Source organism: Chionomys nivalis, chromosome 4, assembly GCF_950005125.1.
Source record: "Chionomys nivalis chromosome 4, mChiNiv1.1, whole genome shotgun sequence".
In the NCBI taxonomy this organism is placed as follows: Eukaryota; Metazoa; Chordata; class Mammalia; order Rodentia; family Cricetidae; genus Chionomys; species Chionomys nivalis.
In genome coordinates, this window is record NC_080089.1 from 4,849,320 (window position 1) to 4,870,944 (window position 21,625).

At 36.6% G+C, this 21,625-nt stretch overlaps 1 protein-coding gene across 1 annotated transcript in view; it reads left to right on the forward strand.

Moving 5' to 3' along the window:
- Positions 1-21,158, forward strand: part of Gucy1a2 (guanylate cyclase 1 soluble subunit alpha 2) — a 387,804-nt gene extending 366,646 nt beyond the window's left edge. Inside the window, exon 8 of the mRNA XM_057767100.1 lies at positions 19,770-21,158. Coding sequence (XP_057623083.1) covers positions 19,770-19,977 — 208 coding nt within the window. The 3' untranslated portion in view covers positions 19,978-21,158. The remainder of the gene's footprint in view (positions 1-19,769) is intronic.
- The last annotated feature ends 467 nt before the right edge of the window (positions 21,159-21,625 follow it).

Below are 21,625 nucleotides of genomic sequence, written 5' to 3' on the forward strand. Positions count from 1 at the left end.
AAAAAAGAAAGCTTATTTAACAAGTGGTGCTGGCATAACTGGATATCAACATGTAGAAAAATGAAAATACACCCATATCTATCACCATGTACAAAACTCAAGTCCAAATGAATCAAAGACCTCAACATAAAGCAAGCCACATTGAACCTTATAGAAGAGAAAGTGGGAAGTACATTTGAACACATTGGCACAGGGAAGCACTTTCTAAATATAACCCCAGCAACACAGACACTGAGAGAAACAATTAATAAATGGGACCTTCTGAAACTGAAAAGCTTCTGTAAAGCAAAGGGCATGGTCAACAAGACAAAATGACAGCCTATAAAGTGGGAAAAGATCTTCACTAACACCATATCAGACAGAGGTAAGATCTCCAAAGTATACAAAAAACTCAAGAAATTGGACACCAAAAGATCACATAATCCAATAAAAACATGGAGTACAGACCTAAACAGAGAACTCTCAATGGAGGAATCTAAAATGGCTAAAAGATGCTTACGGAAATCTTCAACATCCCTAGTCATCAGAGAAATGTAAATCAAAACAACTCTGAGATTTCATCGTACACCTGTAAGAATGGCCAAGATCAAAAACATTGATGACAATTTATGCTGGGAGGTTGTGGGGAAAAGGGAACACTTCTGCATTGCTGGTGGGAATGCAAGCTGGTACAACCACTTTGGAAGTCAGTGTGGTGATTTCTCAGAAAATTAGGAAAAAACCTACCTCAAGACCCAATAATACCACTTTTGGGTATATATCCAAAGGATGCTCAATCGTGCCACAAGGACATGTGCTTAACTATGTTCATAGCAGCTTTGTTTGTCATAGCCAGAACCTGGAAACAACCTAAATGTCCCTTGATTGAAGAATGAATAAGAAAAATATGGTACATTTAAACAACGGAGTACTACACAGCAGAAAAAAATAACGACAGCTTGAATTTTGCAGGAATATGAATGGAACTAGAAAAAAAAATATTTTGTGTGAGGTAACCCAGACACAGAAAGCCAATTATCACATGTACTCACTCATAGGTTGTTTTTAAACATAAAGCAAGGAAAGCCAGCCTACAAACCAAAATCCCAGAGAACTTAGACAACAATGCGGACACTAAGAGAGACTTACATAGATATAATCTACTTGGGAAGTAGAAAGTAGAAAAATACAAGATCTTCTGAGTAAAATGGGAGCATGGGGACTTTGGGGGAAGGAATTAATGGGAGAGGGGAGAGGCAGGGAGGGGAGCAGAGAAAAAATGTAGAGCTCAATAAATATCAATCAATAAATAAATGTATAATTAAGAAATATAGGTTAATAGATGTATTTCAGAAGGATAGGTATTCTTCAAATCTTTTAAAGGCTACAGAATATGGTATTTAAAGTGTTTTAAGGAGTTAGAACTTTTTATGATAATGAGACACATCTGTTCCTGGAAGCACCAATTACTTCAAGAGGAAGATGGGCGTCAAAGAGACTCCTTATTGAGTTGTTTAGCCATTTGGGCAAAAAGTGCTCTTGCCTGAACTGTTTGATAAACTGGACTTGCAGGACCCACAGAGCAATGACTGATGAACTTGCGTAAAGGTGAGATTATCCTTTGGGATTGCAGCTTCATAAAAGTGTCTGCCAGACATTCTGCAGAATACAGAAAAAGTGACTGACAAGCTGTCAATATAGGCAGAACTGCCTTTGAAATTTCCTGCTTCATGGAAAAGTCTGCTGGATACTATGGGCCTTTAGGCTGAAGAGGGATGCCCCAATGGTACAGAAGAATCTGGGTGACAGTTCAGGCAGTGAGATGTCTCTGTCAATTCTAAAGTTTTGTAAGTTGCTTGAAGTAAACTTATTGTTTACTTAGGTAATACTGCATCATTCTGGAATCTTTGATGGAGTTGAAGAATAGATATTTATAGTTATCATTTTTCTTAGTTATTATAAAATAAATATAAATATTATAACTGTAATTCTTGCTTGATACCTGTTTTGTTATATGTAATTTTACTATGTAAAAGGTAAAACCTTCCTTTTAATTTAAACAGAAAAGGGGAGGTGATGTGGGATTTCCCTCTGTATTCTGTAATTACCGTTAATGAATAAAGAACTGCTTTAAGCCTATAGCAGAGTAGGGCAGGGAGGAGCAGAGCTAGGTGGGGAGAACTGGACTGAATGCTGGGAGAAAGAAAAAATGAATCAGAGAAGCCATGTAGCCCCACTGGAGCCAGATAGAACATTAGTTGGTAAGCCACAGCCATGTGGTGATACACAGATTAATTGATGTGTTAAATTAATATGTAAGAGTTAGCCAATAAGAAGTTAGAGCTAATGGACCAAGCAGTGATTTAATTAATACAGTTTCTGTGTGATTATTTTGGGGCTAAGTGGTTGGAACCAACAAGTAGTCTCCTACACTTTTATTATGTTTAGATATGTTCCTTGTATCCCTGATCTCTCCAAGACCTTTATCATGAAGGAGTGTTGGATTTTGTAAAATTCTTTTTCAGCATCTAATGCGATGATCACATGTTTTTTTTTTCAGCTTATTTACTTATATGGTGGTTTACATTCATAGATTTTTCATCCCTGCATCTCTGGGATGAAACCAACTTGATCATAGTGAATGAATTTTTTGATGTGTTTTTGTATTTGGTTTGCCAGTATTTTGTTGAATATTTTTGCATCTATGTTCATGAGTGAGATTGGTTTGTAATTCTTTTTCCCAGTTGAGTCTTTGTGTGTTTTAAAGAGTTTGGCAATGTTTCTTTGTTTCTTTTATTTGGAACACTTTGAGGAGTACAGATATTAGCTCGTTTTGATGTTCTGGTAAAATTCTGCTCTGGAACTGGCTTTTTTGTTTGGTAGGTTTTTGATAACTGCTTCTACTTCCTTGCAGGCTATAGATCTATTTAAATTATTTACCTGGTCTTGATTTAATTTTGATATGTGATACCTATCCAGAAAACTATCCATTTCTTTTACATTTTTCAATTTTGTGCAGTATAGGTTTTAGTGGTATGACATAATAATTCTCTGGAACTTCTAAGTATCTGTTGTTATGTTCCTCTTTTAATATTTGATTTTGTTAATTTGGGTATTCTTGCTCTGCCTTTTGATCAGTTTGGATAAAGGTTTGTTTATCTTGTTGATTTTCTCAGGTCTTTGTTGCATTGATTCTTTGTATTATTTTTCCCCTATTTTATTGATTTTGGCCCTCAAGTTTATTATTTTCTGATTCTACTACTCCTGTGTGAGTCTGCTTCTTTTTGTTCTAATAGTGCTATTAGTCACTATTGTGTGCTCTCACAACTTTATGTAGGAATTTAATAATATGAACTTTTCTGTTAGCAGTGCTTTCATAGTGTCTCATAAGTTTAGACACATTGTGCCTTCATTTCCATTGAATTCTATGAAGTCTTTTATTTCTTTCTTTATTTCTTCCTTGACCCAGGGTTGGTTCGATAGAGCACTGTTCAATTTTCAAGAGTTTTGAGCCTTTCTGCAATTAGTGTTGTTGTTAAATTCTAATTTTAAATCATGATGATTTGATAAGATACAAGGCATTAGTCCAAGTTTTTTCTATCTGTTGATATTTTTCTATCTGTTGAGATTTGCATGTGCTCAGTTTTAGAGAAGGTTCCTTGAGGTGCTGAGAAGACAAAGATGTATCCTTATGTGTTTGAGTGGAATGTTCCATAGGTTGTTAAGTCCTTTTGGGTCATGATATATGTTAGTTCTCTTATTTCTCTGTTAAGTTTTTGTCTGGTTGACCTGTCCATTTTGGATTGTGGGGTGTTGCAGTTTCCTACTATTAGTGTGTGGGTTTTGATATGAGATTTAAACTTTAGTAATATTTCCTTTACATATGTGGTTGCTCTTGTATTGGGGGCATAGATATTCAGGATTGAGAATCCATCTGATATGGTACAAAGTGTCCTCCATCTCTTATAATTGATTTTAGTTTGAAGTCTATTTTGTTAAATGTTAGGATATTAGGCTAGCTACATCTACTTGTTTCTTAGGTCCATTTGATTGAAAAATCTTTTCCCACCCTTTACTCTGAGGTAATGTCTGTCTTTGAGGCTGAGGCATGTTTCTTGTATACAGCAGAAGGCTGGGTCTTGCTTTTGTATCCAACCTTTTAGCCTGTGTCTTTATATAGGTGAATTGAGTCCATTGGTATTAAGAGATATTAACAACCAGTGATTTTTAATTCCTGTCATTTTTTGATGATAGTGTTTGTGTGCTTCCCTTCTTTAGATTTAACTGTTGTGAGGTTATCTGTTGGCTGTGTTTTTGTGGGCACAGTTATCTTCTTTGGGTTGGAGTTTTTTTTTCTAGTACTTTTTTTAGGCCTAGATTTGTGGATAGGTGTTGTTTAAATATGGTATTGTTATGAAATATCTTATTTTCTCCATTGATGGTGATTGAAAACTTTGTTGGATATAGTAGTCTGGGCTTGTATTTTTGGTCTGTTAGTGTCTGCAGAAGTTTTACCCAGGATCTTCTTGGCTTTTATAGTCTCCTTTGAAAAGTTAGGTGGAATTCTGATAGATCTACCTTTTTATGTTACTTTACCTTTTTCTTTTGCTGCTTGTAATGTTCTTTCTTTATTCCAATTTTTAATTATCTTTTCCTCCATTTCCTTAAGGGAATTTTGCTTTTCCTCTTTAAAGGTCTTCATCATCTTTATAAAGTTACATTTAAAATCATTTTCTTCTGCTTCTTCTGGGTTAGCATGGCCTCTGGGTTCTGGTGTTACCTTGTTGCTTTTTAGGTTCTTGGACAAATTTTTGCTTCAGAACCTACCCATCTCTTCCTTCAATTGGTGATGGCAGTGTCTTTGCCTCTTGGTCCAGTCCTTGCAGTGGCTGTCTGTTTTTGGGAACTGTTCTTGGTCTGCTCTGTACTGTCACTGTCTATGTCTCAGAGAGCCATTGTGGTCTCTCTTTGCCCTCTCTCTTAGCCTGCTCTATTGGTCTGCTCTCTTGGATTGCTCTCTCTTGGTTCACTCTGTGCAGTCACAGTTTGTGCTTCAGAGTTCCTCTCCTGGTCCTCTCTCTTGGTTCTCTCATTGTAGTAGCAGACAGTGTTTCAGAGTTCCACCAAGGTTGCAGGAGACATAGGAGGGTTTGGCGGCAGAGTGGGAATTGTAGTTTGTAGAGTACTATAGTAACAGTTGAGTCTTTATAGCTATTTGCTTAATAAAATATAACATTAATTATTAGTTTAGTTGACTGTTCTATAATTATAAGAAAAAAACAATAAAAATATAGGCAAAAGCTCGATATAATCTTACCAACTCCTCCATAAGTCTAATATTTAAAGTTAAATGTATTCTTGAAAGATCGAACATTTATTGTTATGAGATAAGATTGTATAATACCAGAAATGTGCAGAAGGTTTTTGAACTTGGAAACATAAAATTATCAAGCAGTTTTGCACAGGTAGTGGGTAAGGATTGTTGGGGACAATGATCTACTATGAATGAATGTGTTCAAGTTGTTCCAGACCTGAAGTTATGAGCACTTATAATAGCAGTGGGAATAAAATAAAGGTGAACAGGTTGACTGGCAGGGCTGTCTTACATGTTCAACACTAGGAATGGGCCTGGAAAACTGTATCTTTTGACATTATCTATAGTAATATGTTAGAAATTATTTTCCCTTTTAAAGTTCTTATTTCAAATCTTAGCATGAAATCAAGTCTCTGTATTTTTTTATATTTCTCATTTTCTTTTATTTCTGCAAACTATCTCTTAAAATAAATGACAAGATTTTATATAACACTTTACTGGATTGTTGGTATTATATCATATTAAGCAGATCTTTCCAAAAGTAGTCTAGCTATGTTTCATATTGTATAAATGCATATTGTAACTTCTAATAAAATATAACATTTTTGGAGAGTTTATCATTGGCCTCAAAAAATTGAAGGCAGTCTAAATTTTACCTTTTCTTTTGATAACTATGTAGAATCATGGTAACACTTTGTGTGCTGACAAATCCTTTTGTTTTTAGTATTTCTGGTTAAACTTAGAGACTGGTATATTGTTACCCATTTTAAAAGGGAGCCACTCTGAAGTCAGTTTTCATGATGTTTGGCAAAGACATCAATAACTCATCAGATCTGCAGGTGTAATGCCAACATGTCTGTTGCTTTATGCAGCACCCTTTAACTAGTATATAAGTCCTCAAGTTTCACTAATGTTAGACGTACAAATAAGCTCTGAAATAAATTAAAATGGAATCTCTCTCCCTCTCTTGTACTCTTTTTCTCTCTCTTTCCTTCTAATTGAGAGCAACGAGTGACTTAATTAACACAATTAGTTGATTTTCACTTTTTCACTTGTGTCGGTGCTAGAAGACACTAGAATATATGAGAAGAAATTTTCAGAGCTGGTGCACAACTTCTCATATCTCATGTTTGCCTTTTTACTACACGTTTTTCCCTAAAATTATTATTTCTGAGAAACAGGTTAGAAAATTTTGTAAGGGACATTTTTTTTTTTCTTTCAGTTTATTTATATGATGGATTACATTGATAGATTTGCGTATGTTTTTTTTTTTTTACTTATTTATTTTTATTCTTTTTTAATTAAAATTTCCACCTGCTCCCCATTTCCCATTTCCCTCCCCTCCTCCCAAATATTGCCCTCCCCCCACTTCCCTCCCCCTATCCCCACTCCTCTTCTCCTCCCCCCACTCCATTCCCCCTCCCTCTCGATACTGAAGAGCAGTCCAAATTCCCTGCCCTGCGGGAAGACCAAGGTCCTTCTATCTACGTCCAGAAAGGTGAGCGTCCAAACAGGCTAAGCTCCCACAAAGCCAGTTCATGTATTAGGATCGAAACCTAGTGCCATTGTCCTTGGCTTCTCATCAGTCTTCATTGACCGCCATGCTCAGAGAGTCCGGAATCAACCCATGCTTATTCAGTCCCAGACCAGCTGGCCTTGGTGGGCTCCCAATAAATCAGTTCCACTGTCACAGTGGGTGGGTGCATCCCTCGTGGTCCTGATTTTTTGCTCATGTTCTCCCTCCTTCTGCTCCTCATTTGGACCTTAAGAGCTCAGACCGTTGCTCCAAATTGAGACTCTGTCTCTACCTCGATCCATCGCCAGATGAAGGTTCTAAGGTGATATGCAAGATATTCATCAGTATAGGATAGGGTCATTTCAGGTTCCCTCTCCTTAGTTGCCCAAGGTACCAGCTGGGGACATATTCCTGGACACCTGCGAACCCCTCAAGAGTCAAGTGTCTTGCCAACCCTAAGATGGCTCCCTTAGATAGGATATATACTTCGCTGCTCCCGTATCCATCCTTCCTATATCCCAACCATCCCAATCCTCCGAGTGGCATGGGGCAAAGGGGAAATGGGACATTTTTCAAAATGAAAGAAATTAGTTTAGATCTTTAAGTGCCCTTTAGATTTATTTATTTTTCACCTCCACATATATTCTCAGGATGATTTACTTTCTTTTTTTCCTTAGTTCTTCATTTTTTGTGCTTTTTAAAAATCTAGACTCTATATCATGTTGATTAGAGAATGTGAAGATTATTTAATTATCTAAGTCAATTCTGACCCAAAATTGAAAAATACCAAATGAAGGGGGGTATTTTAAAAATTAAAATTTTGTAATTTTCTTCAGTTCATCCTTTTCCTGTCCTTTAATAAAGACACCTAGTTTGATGATAGACTTGTTTAAAAACAGATATTTGTTCAGAAAAATGAAAAAAACTTAAGACAATCATTTCATTTCCAAAGGCTGATAAGCTATCTTGTCCTAGTTTTCAATTTTGCTTTGTGTAAAACTTTTAAATGAGTGTTTTGCATTTAAAATTTCTCTGCATTTGCTGCAGATAAAAAGATGAACTGTTTAAGTTTTAAAATGGCGGTGTCCTAAGAAGGCAATGGGTTAGAAATTCTTAACTATTTCACATTCAGAATTCTAATAGGAGAGGCATTGGTGTTGCCACTAATGTGGAGTATGGCAGGCTATATGTTCTCCACACCAGGCATGCCAACTAGACTATGGATTCAAACCTGTTACCCCAGAACTCACCTCTGGCAATAGAGAAGAATGAGGTATAGGTCACATTAATGTCTCAAGATCCCTGTTTAATAGTTTTCAGTGGATACTTAAGAAGAATATTTTTATTTTTTAACTTGCACATGAGTAAGCCTGAGATTTAGAACTCACTAACTGGTAATCTTTTAATAGCTCCCCCAAACAATTAAGCATGCTAGTAACTATTTTTAAACCTATAATATGTTTCTTATGCTTTATCTTAAGGTAAGCTAGATTTTTACTTTCTTTGTGTGGACAAGAAAGTTATTTCCAGAAAAGGAATCATTTTGTTTCAAAGGATTTCAGGCTGTTTAGCTGACTTGATAATTAAAGTGTCTTTGGACATATCTTTAAACTGCACAGGGTCTTGGAATTGTGAAGCACAAAGGAAAATACAGAGTACAATTTCTTCTTTTCCACTCAAGTAGAAAGAAAAAAATTAAATAGGAAAAATTGGGGGTTTTCAGGACACTTAGAAACTTAAGGATACCCTTTTCCTTTTAAAATTTACATTTTAAAATTTTTCATTCTTCCATGAAACTCTAAGACATAATGATACACTATGTGACTAGATTGAGTTTGTTGTTGTTTGCCAGTTAAAACATAAAAGGTAGAGAAAATGTCCAAGGGCAAAATGTGGCAGCACAGAAACCTCAAGCACCATAGAGTTAACAGTTGAAGAAAGGTGCTTATTGGGATGAGATAACACACATGGGCAGCAGCGACACAGAGAAAAAAGACCCTCTGCTTTACAGAGGGGAGAGGTGAAAAGGAAAAAAAGAGTCTCTTCCTGAGGGCTGGGAATTTTAAAGTCTTCATAGAGGTTTTCCTTCTCTAATTGTTGTTGGTCAGTCTGAAGAATTTTACTCTGGTCGAAGAGCCCAGAACTGTTATGGTTCCTGTCCTGAGCAGATCTTGAACTTGTTGAACCAATCCATAAACAGGAAGCCTGCTGATGATAGAACAAAGAAATATATGAAGCCAAGATTTTGTCACAAGAAGCAGGGTGAGGAAGAAGCCACCTTTATTATGGAGCCATGGTCTCTCTTGCTTTCTGTCTACCAGGGAGTCTGTTTAACTCCTAGTCTCTGAATGCTTGATGTCATTGTAATGACTCCACAAATACTCCTTATGGAAAAGATATAGAGGTAAATCATTAATTTGAAATACCTGTGCTTATCCTTATATTTTCCTGAAGTGTAATTGTTTACTTACAAAGGAGTACAATTCTAGTAAAAATACAGAGTTACAGCAAGCACAAGCACTATGGGGAAGTAGGTAGTGAGTTTGTCTATATGAGATTTGTCTTTAGAAAATGTTTGGTTTATTCACTCAACCATTTCTTAGGAAAAAACATGAACACTATTTTTTAATAGCTATGACTCGAAAGAAAGGACCAATACAAACTTGGAAGAACGAATGACTACTATAAAAACTAGTTCAAAAAAATTGTGGAAATTCAGGGTTTGAAGAGGTTCTATCTGTTTGAATCATGGGCGAGAGAAAAGAAGGAGATCAAGCAGAATTCAATTGTCAAGGTCTCCGTTTATTAGGGTAATGGTTACAGCTTATACAGCCCTTGAATGAGGAACTTGGCTTGGGTGGGGGGTAGGTTGTAGCAAAGGTGACCAGTCAGCACACCTGGTGTAAGTGGAAACATTCTTTTTGTGGTTCCATTAACAAACAGTTCTCAAGATAGTTCGGATGTGGGACTCTCTGCAAACATCCTCAGGACAATGGTCCCTGCTATCATCTTTAGGACAATGGTCCCTGACAAAAGACCAGTAAGACAAAAAAAAAAAAAAGCCCTAATTAGGCAATACAAGACAAAAAGACTACAAAAATACCATTGAGTTAATTTTGTATTGGCCAACTACTGCTAGGCATGTGAGGTACCTTAAATGTGGCTAATGTTCCCAGGGAGACTCCACTGAAGAAAACTAATTTACCATTTGCAAAAGGATGCCAATCAGAGATAGCTTCTTTGTTAGGGATGGGAGCTAACTTGAGCCTGTACAGGCTCTGTAAGAAAGAAGACATCAACTTGGGTGGGTGATGAGGTGAGAAGCATCTGGGAGGAGTTGTGGAAGAGGGAAACTCTGATCAGAATATATTGTATGAAAAATATTATTTTCTGAAAAATTAAAGGAAAATGTGATAATAAAACCACACCAAACACTTAAAAAAGTGGATGATTTTCAGGCAGGTGTGGTAGCATTAATCCTATTATTTAGTTAGCAGACTGCTGAGATTACAAAATCAGCCTTGTCTACAGAGCAGTCCATCCAAGGCTATCAGACAAAATAGTGAGATACTGTTAAAAAAGATCAAAAAAAATTTGTTTTAAGTGATTAATATTCTCATAGGTTTAAAGATATTAAAACACAACATAACTAAAAATGAAATAACCATGTAAGAATAATGCACTAGAAAATAAATACGATATGTTAAATTTCACACTAGGCAGTGATGTAGGCAATCTTTCAAAAATACAGTTAACAAATGGGAAATTAATTATAAAGGAAGAAAAACAAATAAGAATTTATTTATCTAGTCTAATGTCTTACTAAACAGAAACCCACAAAAGGGAAACATGGAGAAAAAGGTTAAGAAATAATGAAAGAACAAACAGAAGAGTTTCCAACCCAAAAGTGTATCCTGCTATGTCAAAAGCTTCAAAAGTGCCCACTAGTGAGCCCTGTTCTGTAGAGACATGTAATTATTAATTTCCATAATACTGAAACCGAAAATGAAGATGAGAATGTTCAGAAGAAAGCTCACCTCTACTGGATTAATAAAGAAAGTAACATCTGACTTTTGAACAGTTAAATATTAAAGGGAGAATAATTTCTATTCAAGGATTTAATATCTAATCTAACTGATCAAGTAGAAGGTAGAATGAAGCAGATATATTTCAATTAAAGACTAAATGTCATTGTTTATATATTCTTTCTCGTTCTGAGCTATGCCAGCTGTACTCCTTCTACTGCCTTTTACTTTGACTTTCAAGTCTCCCACAGTTTTGGCCAGGCATGATGTTGCTGATTGATAAACCAATCACTAGAAAGGAAGAATTAGAAAGATATAAATTCAAGCCAGGTGATGATGGCACACACTTTTAATCCCAGCACTTAGGAGGCAAAGGCAGGTAGATCTCTGTGAGTTCGAAGCCAGCCTGGTCTACAAGAGCTAGTTTCAGGGCAGAATTCAAACCTACAAAAACCCTGTCTCGAACAACTAAAAGAAAAAAATATGTAAATTCAAGCACATTCTTGGCTACCTAGTATGATTCTAACTCAGAAAATGTATTGCTTGGGCAAAAACTCAATGACAGAGGTTGCTATACATGTGTAGGCCTTCAGTTTAATCATTAGTATTCACCTCACCCTAAAATCTTTAGTAAGCTGGTAGTTCACTAAAGATTTTATTTTCTCTATTAACTACCAGATAGTAAATAGACAAAATTGATTACTTCTTTGGAAGGCATTTGGGAAATGTCTCTTTCTCCTAGTCTTGTATGTTATACAGATTTTTCTATTTTTTGAAATAAATAAAAGGTTTTCAAGCTTCATGCAAACATTTCAAAAGTTTACACACCAGGGATTTCCATGTACTTACTGACCTCCATTACCATTTAGAACTGGATTCATGTTTCGCTCCATGAGGTCAAGCCAGACAATGAAGTAACTGTTTTACAGTATGACATTTTCAATAAAAATCAAAGTTCCTCCTAATGTCCTTCTAAGTTGGCTCTTGTTTCATGATATAATAGGAAGTAAACAGGTATTGGTTCACAGAAATCAATTACCACCACCTAATGACTGACTTTCTGCTGACCGCACTGGTCAGAAAACTGGAAGATTCTAAGTTTACAGTCTTGAGAAATGTGCAGTTGCTCCCTTTTCTTGATTCTACAGTCTTGAAACTTTATAAGCTGTGTACACAGGATGTAGTCACAATGGCTTTTTTTTGTTAACAAATGAATAAAAAGATACAGTTGGGGGAGATTCATAAAGGATGAAAAACAAATTCTTTCCTCCACTCTGTAGACATTCTAGCTGTAAGGTAGGTACATCTCTTACAATTTGGAGAATGTAGTATACACAATAATAGGATACCTAATATTCTGCATTGTGGTTCTACTTTTAAAAGTTATGACCTGTATCTTGTATTAAAATGTAAATTACTTTTAGACCATGTACATCAGTATAAACTTTAAATCCTTTTGCAAATGATAATATAAGGAAGACATAGCACAAAACTTGGAGCAGTTAGAAGAAAGAACATGAAAGCAAGATCTGAGTGAGGTAGAATCAGAGTCATTTCAGCAGCACTGAGGGAGCAGTCTGGGTATTATATCCTGACCCATAACAGCAACAAATTCCAAAAATCAACTTAAAGGAAAACAAAACAAAACAAGCTTGTTTATATGAGTAACGCTGATATGCAGCTAAGCAAGAATGTGAGGTTTCCAAGTACTGACTATGTGAGATTTTGAAAATCCCACTTTGTCTATAAATCAGCTGGGGATTGGTTTATATTTATGTAGAGTATTACCTTCCCTTTCAATCCTGACTGAGGTGCTGAGGAAATAGATGGTTGGAAGTATTTCATAACCTTTTCAGGCACCTGGCCTTAGCATTTCAAAAGAGATCAGGGTTTTGCAGTGATCAATGTACAATCCTAATTCTCATTCACACATTTGATCATTTGTTTAATTCCATGAAACACAATGGTCAGGCACACTGTGTGAAACATTTCCACTGATCTCCTCCATACGTGTCCCAGTAGGTCATCCAGAATGTTCAAAGCCTTCAAAGCCCTGGTTCTCATAGGAGCTGGAATCATGGGAACTTTATGTGCCATGGCTTTCGTTCTTGCAATTTATAATTGTGTTCACTTATTGATACCAAAGGATATTTAGACAAGGATAAAATCCCCCAAAACTGTTGTCTCTATGATTTCTAGCATAGTACATCAGATTTATTTAAAATGTTAAGAGAGCAAAGTGTTGTTAAGAGTTACCTACCATGTAGTGGGGAGCAGAGTGGCACCCAACGTGCTAATGAACTCCACGTAAAACCTGAGAGGGCTTAAAAAGGAGAGAGAATTTAAGACAGTTTTTTGCTGTTTGTGGGTTGCGTGCCGCAAAGAAATTGTCCTGACTCAGCAGCAGGAAAAAAACTGGCTGTTTTAAAATGCCGGCTTTCTGGGCTGTGCAGCCATTGCGATCTCTGTCTGGCTCCTGCGGGAGAAAGAGTCTTTGAATGGAGCATTTGGAATAAAGTGCTACGATTTGTTTGATGGCTACTAGACTCGCTGTGTGCCTAAAAGGAAGTCATTGCGTGCTGTGGCTCAGGGGCACCAAATGGCTCTGAGGCAGGAGTGGCTCAGCTCTGCCTTGCTGAACTGTGCTGGTCTCAGGCAGGAACTACCGTAATTACTGTAATAACAACGCAGTTAAGGTTTCAACTGGGCAGGACACAGGCGGTACTGTATTACTTGTACATGGTGCAACTTAAGATTTAAGAAGTGCTTAACATTTTAAGAAATGCTCGTGGATAGTAAAAAAATTACAGATTCACAATAGAACTGATTCAGACACTGTTGGATGAATGTACGTAGGCTTGAGAGAGAGAAAAAAATATATAAAGAATAAAGTTGATGTCTTTAAAAAAGGGTAAAGTCTTTAAAGAGACAGAGTACAGATAGTTATAGATTAAAAGAAATAAAGAAAAATAAGCCACGTAAAAATGGAAAATTAACAGAGAGTCTGGATTCTTTGTATTATTGTGTTTTCTTTAAAATTTTTGACTGTAAAGGAGCTAAGTACAGAGAGATATTTCATTATATGGGCTGCCAAGCTAAACCAGAATGGATATAAGGGTATTATGATTTCAGAATTTGGGTCTAAGGATATGATGCTTTGGAGAGGGTCTTCTTTTGTTTTCACAGAGGATGAGACTCTGTGGATTGCGTCTATCCCAATGTGGTATGATAGACCACGCCCTCCTGAAAGGTTGCTGTGAACACCCTCAAAAAATTACTTCACAGTTTTTGCCCTGCAATCTTGTCTACTTCCCCCTCTCCATGCGGATGACTATATGATTTTCTTTGGGTTCACTTTCTTATTTAACTTCTATAGGATCACACATTATATGCTTAATGTCTTTTATTTATGGCTAGAAACCGATTATGAGTGAGTACATCCCATGTTCCTCTTTTTGGGTCTGGGATACCTCACTCAGGATAGTGTTTTCTATTTCCATCCATTTGCACGCAAAATTCGAGAAGTCATTGTTTTTTACCGCTGAGTAGTACTCTAATATGTATATATTCCACACTTTCTTCATCCATTCCTCCATTGAAGGGCATCTAGGGTGAGGTGGCATGGGGCAAAGGGGAAATGGGATGAGAAATACGAGAAGGGGAGGATGGGAGGAGCTCGGGGGATTGGGATGGTTGGGATATAGGAAGGATGGATACGGGAGCAGCGAAGTATATATCCTATCTAAGGGAGCCATCTTAGGGTTGGCAAGACACTTGACTCTTGAGGCGTTCGCAGGTGTCCAGGAATATGTCCCCAGCTGGTACCTTGGGCAACTAAGGAGAGGGAACCTGAAATGACCCTATCCTATACTGATGAATATCTTGCATATCACCTTAGAACCTTCATCTGGCGATGGATCGAGGTAGAGACAGAGTCTCAATTTGGAGCAACGGTCTGAGCTCTTAAGGTCCAAATGAGGAGCAGAAGGAGGGAGAACAAGAGCAAAAAATCAGGACCACGAGGGATGCACCCACCCACTGTGACAGTGGAACTGATTTATTAGGAGCCCACCAAGGCCAGCTGGTCTGGGACTGAATAAGCATGGGTTGATTCCGGACTCTCTGAGCATGGCGGTCAATGAAGACTGATGAGAAGCCAAGGACAATGGCACTAGGTTTCAATCCTAATACATGAACTGGCTTTGTGGGAGCTTAGCCTGTTTAGAAGCTCACCTTCCTGGACGTAGATAGAAGACCTTCGTCTTCCCGCAGGGCAGAGAATTTGGACTGCTCTTCAGTATCGAGAGGGAGGGGGAATGGTGTGGGGGGAGGAGAAGAGGAGTGGGGATAGGGGGAGGGGAGTCGGGGGAGGGGGCAATATTTGGGAGGAGGGGAGGGAAATGGGAAACGGGGAGCAGGTGGAAATTTTAATTAAAAAAGAATAAAAAATAAATAAAAGAAAAAAAAATTACTTCACTCAACTGCCGACTGAGATGACCCTGACACACAGGTTACACCATGAAAGATCTGAATACAGCGCCCCCATTCAGCAAGAAGCAGTTTGGAGAGAAAAAACTGCGCCCATATTCCCAAATATTGTTTATAAATGTTCTTTTACATTTAAAGGGGGATACGATATAGATATGAATAATTTGCATCGGTATGATTTTAAGGTCAATTTTGTTATATGTATTTCTAATCTTGATTAAGGTATTGTGATTGTATAGTTCAGTTCGAGACCAGCCTGGTCTACAAGAGCTAGTTCCAGGACAGGCTCCAAAGCCACAGAGAAACCCTGTCTCGAAAAACCAAAAAAAAAAAAAAAATGTGATTGTATAGTTCATTTAAAAATGTAATGTATATATAGGTTGTTAATGAATAATCATCGATAATTGTCAAGCTTTTAGTCATGTTAGTTAGATTTTCTAGATGTGCATAGATATATTTCAGCTAGATAGGCATTCTTCATATCTTTCAAAGACTGCAGAATATGGCATTTAATGTTTTAATAACTTAGGGCTTTTCATGATAATGAGACACATCTGCTCCTGGCAGCACCAATCTACTTCAAGAGGAAGATGGGCACCGAAGAGGCTCCTTAAGGAGTTTGATAGCCATTTGGGCAAGAAACTGCTTTTGCATGGACTGATGCATAAACTGGACACAAAGAACCCACAGAGAGAGGACTGCTGAACTTGCTTAAAGGTGAGATGGTCTTTCGGGGTTCCTGACTCATGAAAGAGTCTGTGAGACATTCTGCAGGACACAGCAGATAGTGACTGAACTGTCTTTGTAATTTCCTGCTTCATGAAAATGTCTGCTGGATACTATGGGCCTGTAGACCGAAGATGGATGCCCCAACGGTACAAAAGAACTTTGGGTGACTGTCCAGGCAGCGAGATGTCTCTGTCATTTCTAGAGTTTGAAGTTTCTTATTTCTTGTTTACTTAGGGAATATTATATCCTTCTGGAGTCTTTGATGGAGTTGAAGAATGGTTAGTTATAGTTATAGTTTTCCTTAGTTATGATAAAAGATAAAATAGATATAAATATTGTAACTGTAATTCTTGCTTGATAACTGTTTTGCTATATGTAATCTTACTATGTTAAAGTGAAAGCCTTTCTTTTTTGTTTAAACAGAAAAAGGGGAAATGATGGAGGTGGGTCTTGTATTAATCTGTTGCTTTCATTGGTTAATTAATAAAGAAACTGCCTAGGCCCATTTGATAGGCCAACCCTTAGGTGGGTGGAGTAAACAGAACAGAATGCTGGGAGAAAGAAGCCGAGTCAGTGAGTCACCATGATTCTCCCACTCCAGACAGATGCAGGTTAAGATCTTTCCTGGTAAGCCAGCTTGTGGTACTACACAGAATATTAGAAATGGGTTAGATCAATATGTAAGAGCTAGCCAATAAGAGGCTGGAACTAATGGGCCAGGCAGTGATTAAAAGAATACAGTTTCCGCGTAATTATTTCAGGGCATAAGCTAGCCATGCGGGTGGCTAGGTGCTGGGGACGCAGCCCTGCCGCTCATATTACAACACCTACCAGACAAAATGCAATAAATTATTTAAAAGTTCTGGTATCTGATTCAGCTCCTGCCCTCTTCTTTCAGTACTTTATACGTACTTTCACAGATAACCCATTTTTGTTTTTCACTGTCAGAAAACAGAAGTTACAGCAAAACATAAAGAGCACAATAGGAAAACTATAGATGAGATAAAGAAGCAGACCCAAGCCCTAATTGTTGATTTGGGGCAAGGACATTTTGAAATGATGAAATTTATGGCTAAATGTTACACTTGTTGGTAATATACTTTATTGTGGTTTTCTATTATTCTAAAATTTACATACTTATCTCCCTCATAATACATGCATATATTATATTTGAATGGCAGATACCTCACATCATATATTTGCAGGTATTGCTTCTTCGTTCCTATGACTAATTCTTTCTCTTAATTCTATTAGCTTACTCATAGTATCCCCACTTTTCTGTGTTCAAAGGCCATCTTTGTTACAGGTAGTACACCAGTTTAGACTGATTTATGTCCTTGAGTGGTATACCACATAACAATGCCTGCTTCATTTGAGCTTAGTAAAATCATTTTGGAATTCACTGCTAAACTAGACAATTAGTTACAGATTTTAAAAATGTGTTATTTATGACATATTGATTAGATATTACTTATAAATAAGTAAATATCTATGTAAATACAAAGGAAGTAAGCAATATTCTGATTGTCATTATTGACACCACTCTGTACCTCACTTTGATTATTTTGTGATGGAGAGTTATTTTAATTATTTGCAAGTTAGTCTTGGTAGTTTTAGTCCAAATGAGCTTTACTCAGAGTTAGCAGGCTGCACTACCCGTGCTTATTCCTTGAGCAAATCACTACTTCTGAACTGTCTTCCACGTACTATAAACTTAGCAGATAGGAATATGTTTATCTTTGCCTTTATTTTACCTATGAAGTAAATATGATAGGCTATTTACAGAATTTTAAAAACTTAGAATGAGCCTCACTTCCCAAATGAATAGAACCATGGCATTATATTTTAAGGCATAATCAAAATGTTCTTTTTTCCTTTCACAGCAAAATGCTACAACTATGGATCATAACAATATCAACAGGTTTCTCTCAATGTAATAATTATTAGTATTGCTGATGGTCACTTTTAGATAATAATTTTAGCTGATAGAGAAATTTGAAAATGATTCCTCTCCTTTCATTTCCTACATAATATCATGGAGCTGTAGAGACACTGACCTGATTTATGAAGATGTATAGTCTTTATGAAAAGGTGATGACTTTACTGCCATAGTATTTTTCAAATAAAATCTAAACTCTGTTTATTGTTTCAGAAATGTGTCCTAATCTATGATCATAGCACTAACTCTCATTCCCACCATATTCTGTCATGCTATCTACCAAATGTCCTAAAACTCATTTATCTGGCTCACAATCTAGTTTCTAACCTTCAGACCAATTGTCCATAGTCACTGAATTAACTTCTTCACTTCTTAAAATAACCTCTTGTCTACAAAATCCTTTGTAGAACACTTTTTACCTTTTTCCCTTCTGGGATTTTTTAAATTTTTTTTGGTATCAAGTTTTCTAACAACATTTATTCTGTTTCACTATAGTGTGCTTTTGATTAACTGTAGAGGGTTTTTTCTTCTTATTAAGTTTCTTTTATATTTATATTTACCAAAGTGCTTAGACTATATTTACAGGAATGTGGGAAGGGTTACTTGAACAATATCAAGCCATTTGTAAAGAGTTGTTTAATTAAATGGAACAGCGGGATAGTGTTTTCAGATATGGTTATAAAACAGAACTTTTCATGGAATTCAACAAGTATGAAAAATAAATCTCCTGCAGTGTTTCTGTTCTGAAAACAAGTCTCTGGGCATGATGGGAAATACATTTGGATATATTTGATTGGCAATCATTATCTTCCTAGAAATCAGTTACCAAATATCATGGACACTTGGAATCATTAATTTGCCAAAGCTGTATACTTTATGTGTCAGACACACAAGACACATTCTCAAATCTTATTGAAAGCTCAAAATATAAGGAAAAATTGGCTCCAAAAAGCCAGTTAAAGCACCTGAGATAGATCTTTGTGTGACTGCCATGAACCACAACAGATCAAGTCATACAACCGTCACCCGCATTCAGAGGATCTAATTTGTTCCTGTGCAAATTGCCCAGCTTGCAGTTCATAGTCCCTGACCTCCCAGTGGCCCTTGTCAGCTGACTCTGAGATTTTTCCCGTCATGCTCTTGACTCCCTTGTTCATATAATCCCTCCTCCCTCTCTTCAACTGACCTCCAAGAACTCAACCCAGATCTTGGCTGTGAGTCACTGCATCTGCTTCCATCAGTTACTGGATGTAGGTTCTATGATGATAATTAGTGCAGTCACTAATCTGATTACAGGGGAAGGCCCTTTCAGCCACCCTCTCGACTATTGCTAGGAATCTTAGCTGGGGTTATTCTTGTGGATTCTTGAGAATTTCTCTAACAGCAGATTTCTCTTTAACCCCATAAAGACTCTATCAAGATATCTTTTTCATTGCTCTCCCCTCTTGTCCCTCTCCCAACTCAGTCTTCTTGATCCCTCATGTTCAAATTCCCCTTCATTTCCCTTCTACCCTCCTCTCAGTTTCCCCAGGAGATCTTAACTACTTTCCTTCCTGCGTCCTCCACAGGTGTCTCTCTTAGGGTCTCCCTTTTAGCCTAGTTTCTCTGTGATTGTGGATTGTAGGTTGGTTATCCTTTAGTTTATAGCCAATTATGAGTGAATACATACCACGCCTGTCTTTTTGGGCCTGGGTTATCTCACTCAGGATGTTTTTTTCTTGTTCTATCCATTTGCCTGCACATTTCAAGATGTCATTGTTTTTTATTTACATTTTTCAGACTATTAAAGCGAGAGGACAGTTTCATATTTATTCCTCGTTCCCGTGAAGAACTTCCAGACAACTTTCCAAAGGAAATCCCTGGGGTCTGCTATTTCCTGGAGGTAAGGACCGGTCCAAAGCCGCCAAAGCCTTCTCTATCTTCAACAAGAGTAAAAAAGGTTTCCTACAATATTGGCACGATGTTTCTCCGGGAGACAAGCCTCTGAGACCTGCTGTGGATCAAAGACTCCTCGAAAAAAAGCACAAGCCCAGAACATGGGTCCCAATGAGGGGAGGAAGACATTGCTTCTCTTCCAATGCTTTGTAAGAACATGTAGTAGAGTTTCTGTGTCAATGTCATGCAATAATCCTTGAAACAGTGAATAACTGCTGCCAAAAAAAAAAAAAAAACCCAGAAAACAATACAAAAAAACTTGGATGTCAGGATGAAAAAATACAATGTATTCATCTATATGAATGTTTCAGGTCATATTTGTTTTATTTACACTTACAGGCCCCTTTTCCAAAGTAACCAATCAATAGTACCTGTGCTTTCTTGCTTGTCACCCATACAGGTATCTCTTCCTATATATTTGTACCACTTTTGAATATTCTCTAATTATCTTTTCCTAAATAGACATTTCATACATATATCATAGCAGTGTGATTAAACTTCTAAGCAAGAAGAATTGTAACCCAGCAAAAATATTTTAGGGATATTACCTATTTTTATAAATATATATACATATATATCTCTTCTAGATAATTACAGTTCAATGAACATGATTAGATATTCAGAATGTGTTGTTGGATTGTTGGTATTTTATGTAATATTAACATACTAATCTAATATAGTTTTGCTCATTTAGAGAGATTAGTGCTTGAACTAAGAACATATATATCTGAGGATATCAGCTGTTGAGAAACCACATGTCTGCTTAGTGAACATATCTTTCAGATTTATTTAATGTAGCTTGGAGTCCAGAGGAAATGGAATTTTCTAGTAGCAGATAAACCTGTAGCTAAGATTCGGGAAAGATATTTTTTTGTAATTTTCAAATGCATATCAGTTAAAACAAATTGCTTTACAATACTAGGCAATTTTCAAGTTATAACTTATTAATGTAGATGGAGTTTGCAACCTTAAATAGCCCTCTAGTAAATAGCATTCTCATTACATGATGTATTAGTAAATTCCCTTCCATCTGGACTAATGCCTTCTGAGTACTGACTGACAGTCTCAGATAAATCCCTGAAACCAGCATTACTGACAAAGGCCTGTCAGGACATTTGTTTTTTATTGCCTGAACACAAAACAAAGAAAAACCCTGGATTTCATGGCTTTGAGACTCTAAAAAGTGTATTCTCCTGCATTTTTGTTTATAAGGCAATCAAAGCAGCAAATAACCTCAGCAACACTAGAAATAATGGGCCTAACTCTCTCTCTCTATATATATATATAGCTATATATATATATATATATACATATATACACACACACACATTTAAACCTATCTGTGTGTATGATTTATATATATATATATATATATATATATATATATATATATATATATATATTTCTATTGCATGTTCTACTAAATTGATGGCCTGCTACTAATAGCCAACACTGCATGAAAAAAATTATTAGAGGCTCACACTGAAATTAGGAGTACACAGTGTGGTGAAAATTTTTATATTTGGGATCAGATTTAAAGTCTAAACTTCTGAAGAGTTAAATGGCCTGAAAACATTTGCTATTTTGAAATATTAGAGGGACCCTTTCTTACTCCAGTATATATACTCAGTGGTAACTATGTTTACTGAATGCGATATATAATTTTCTGTTCAGGGATTTGGAGCTGCATTAAAGATTTT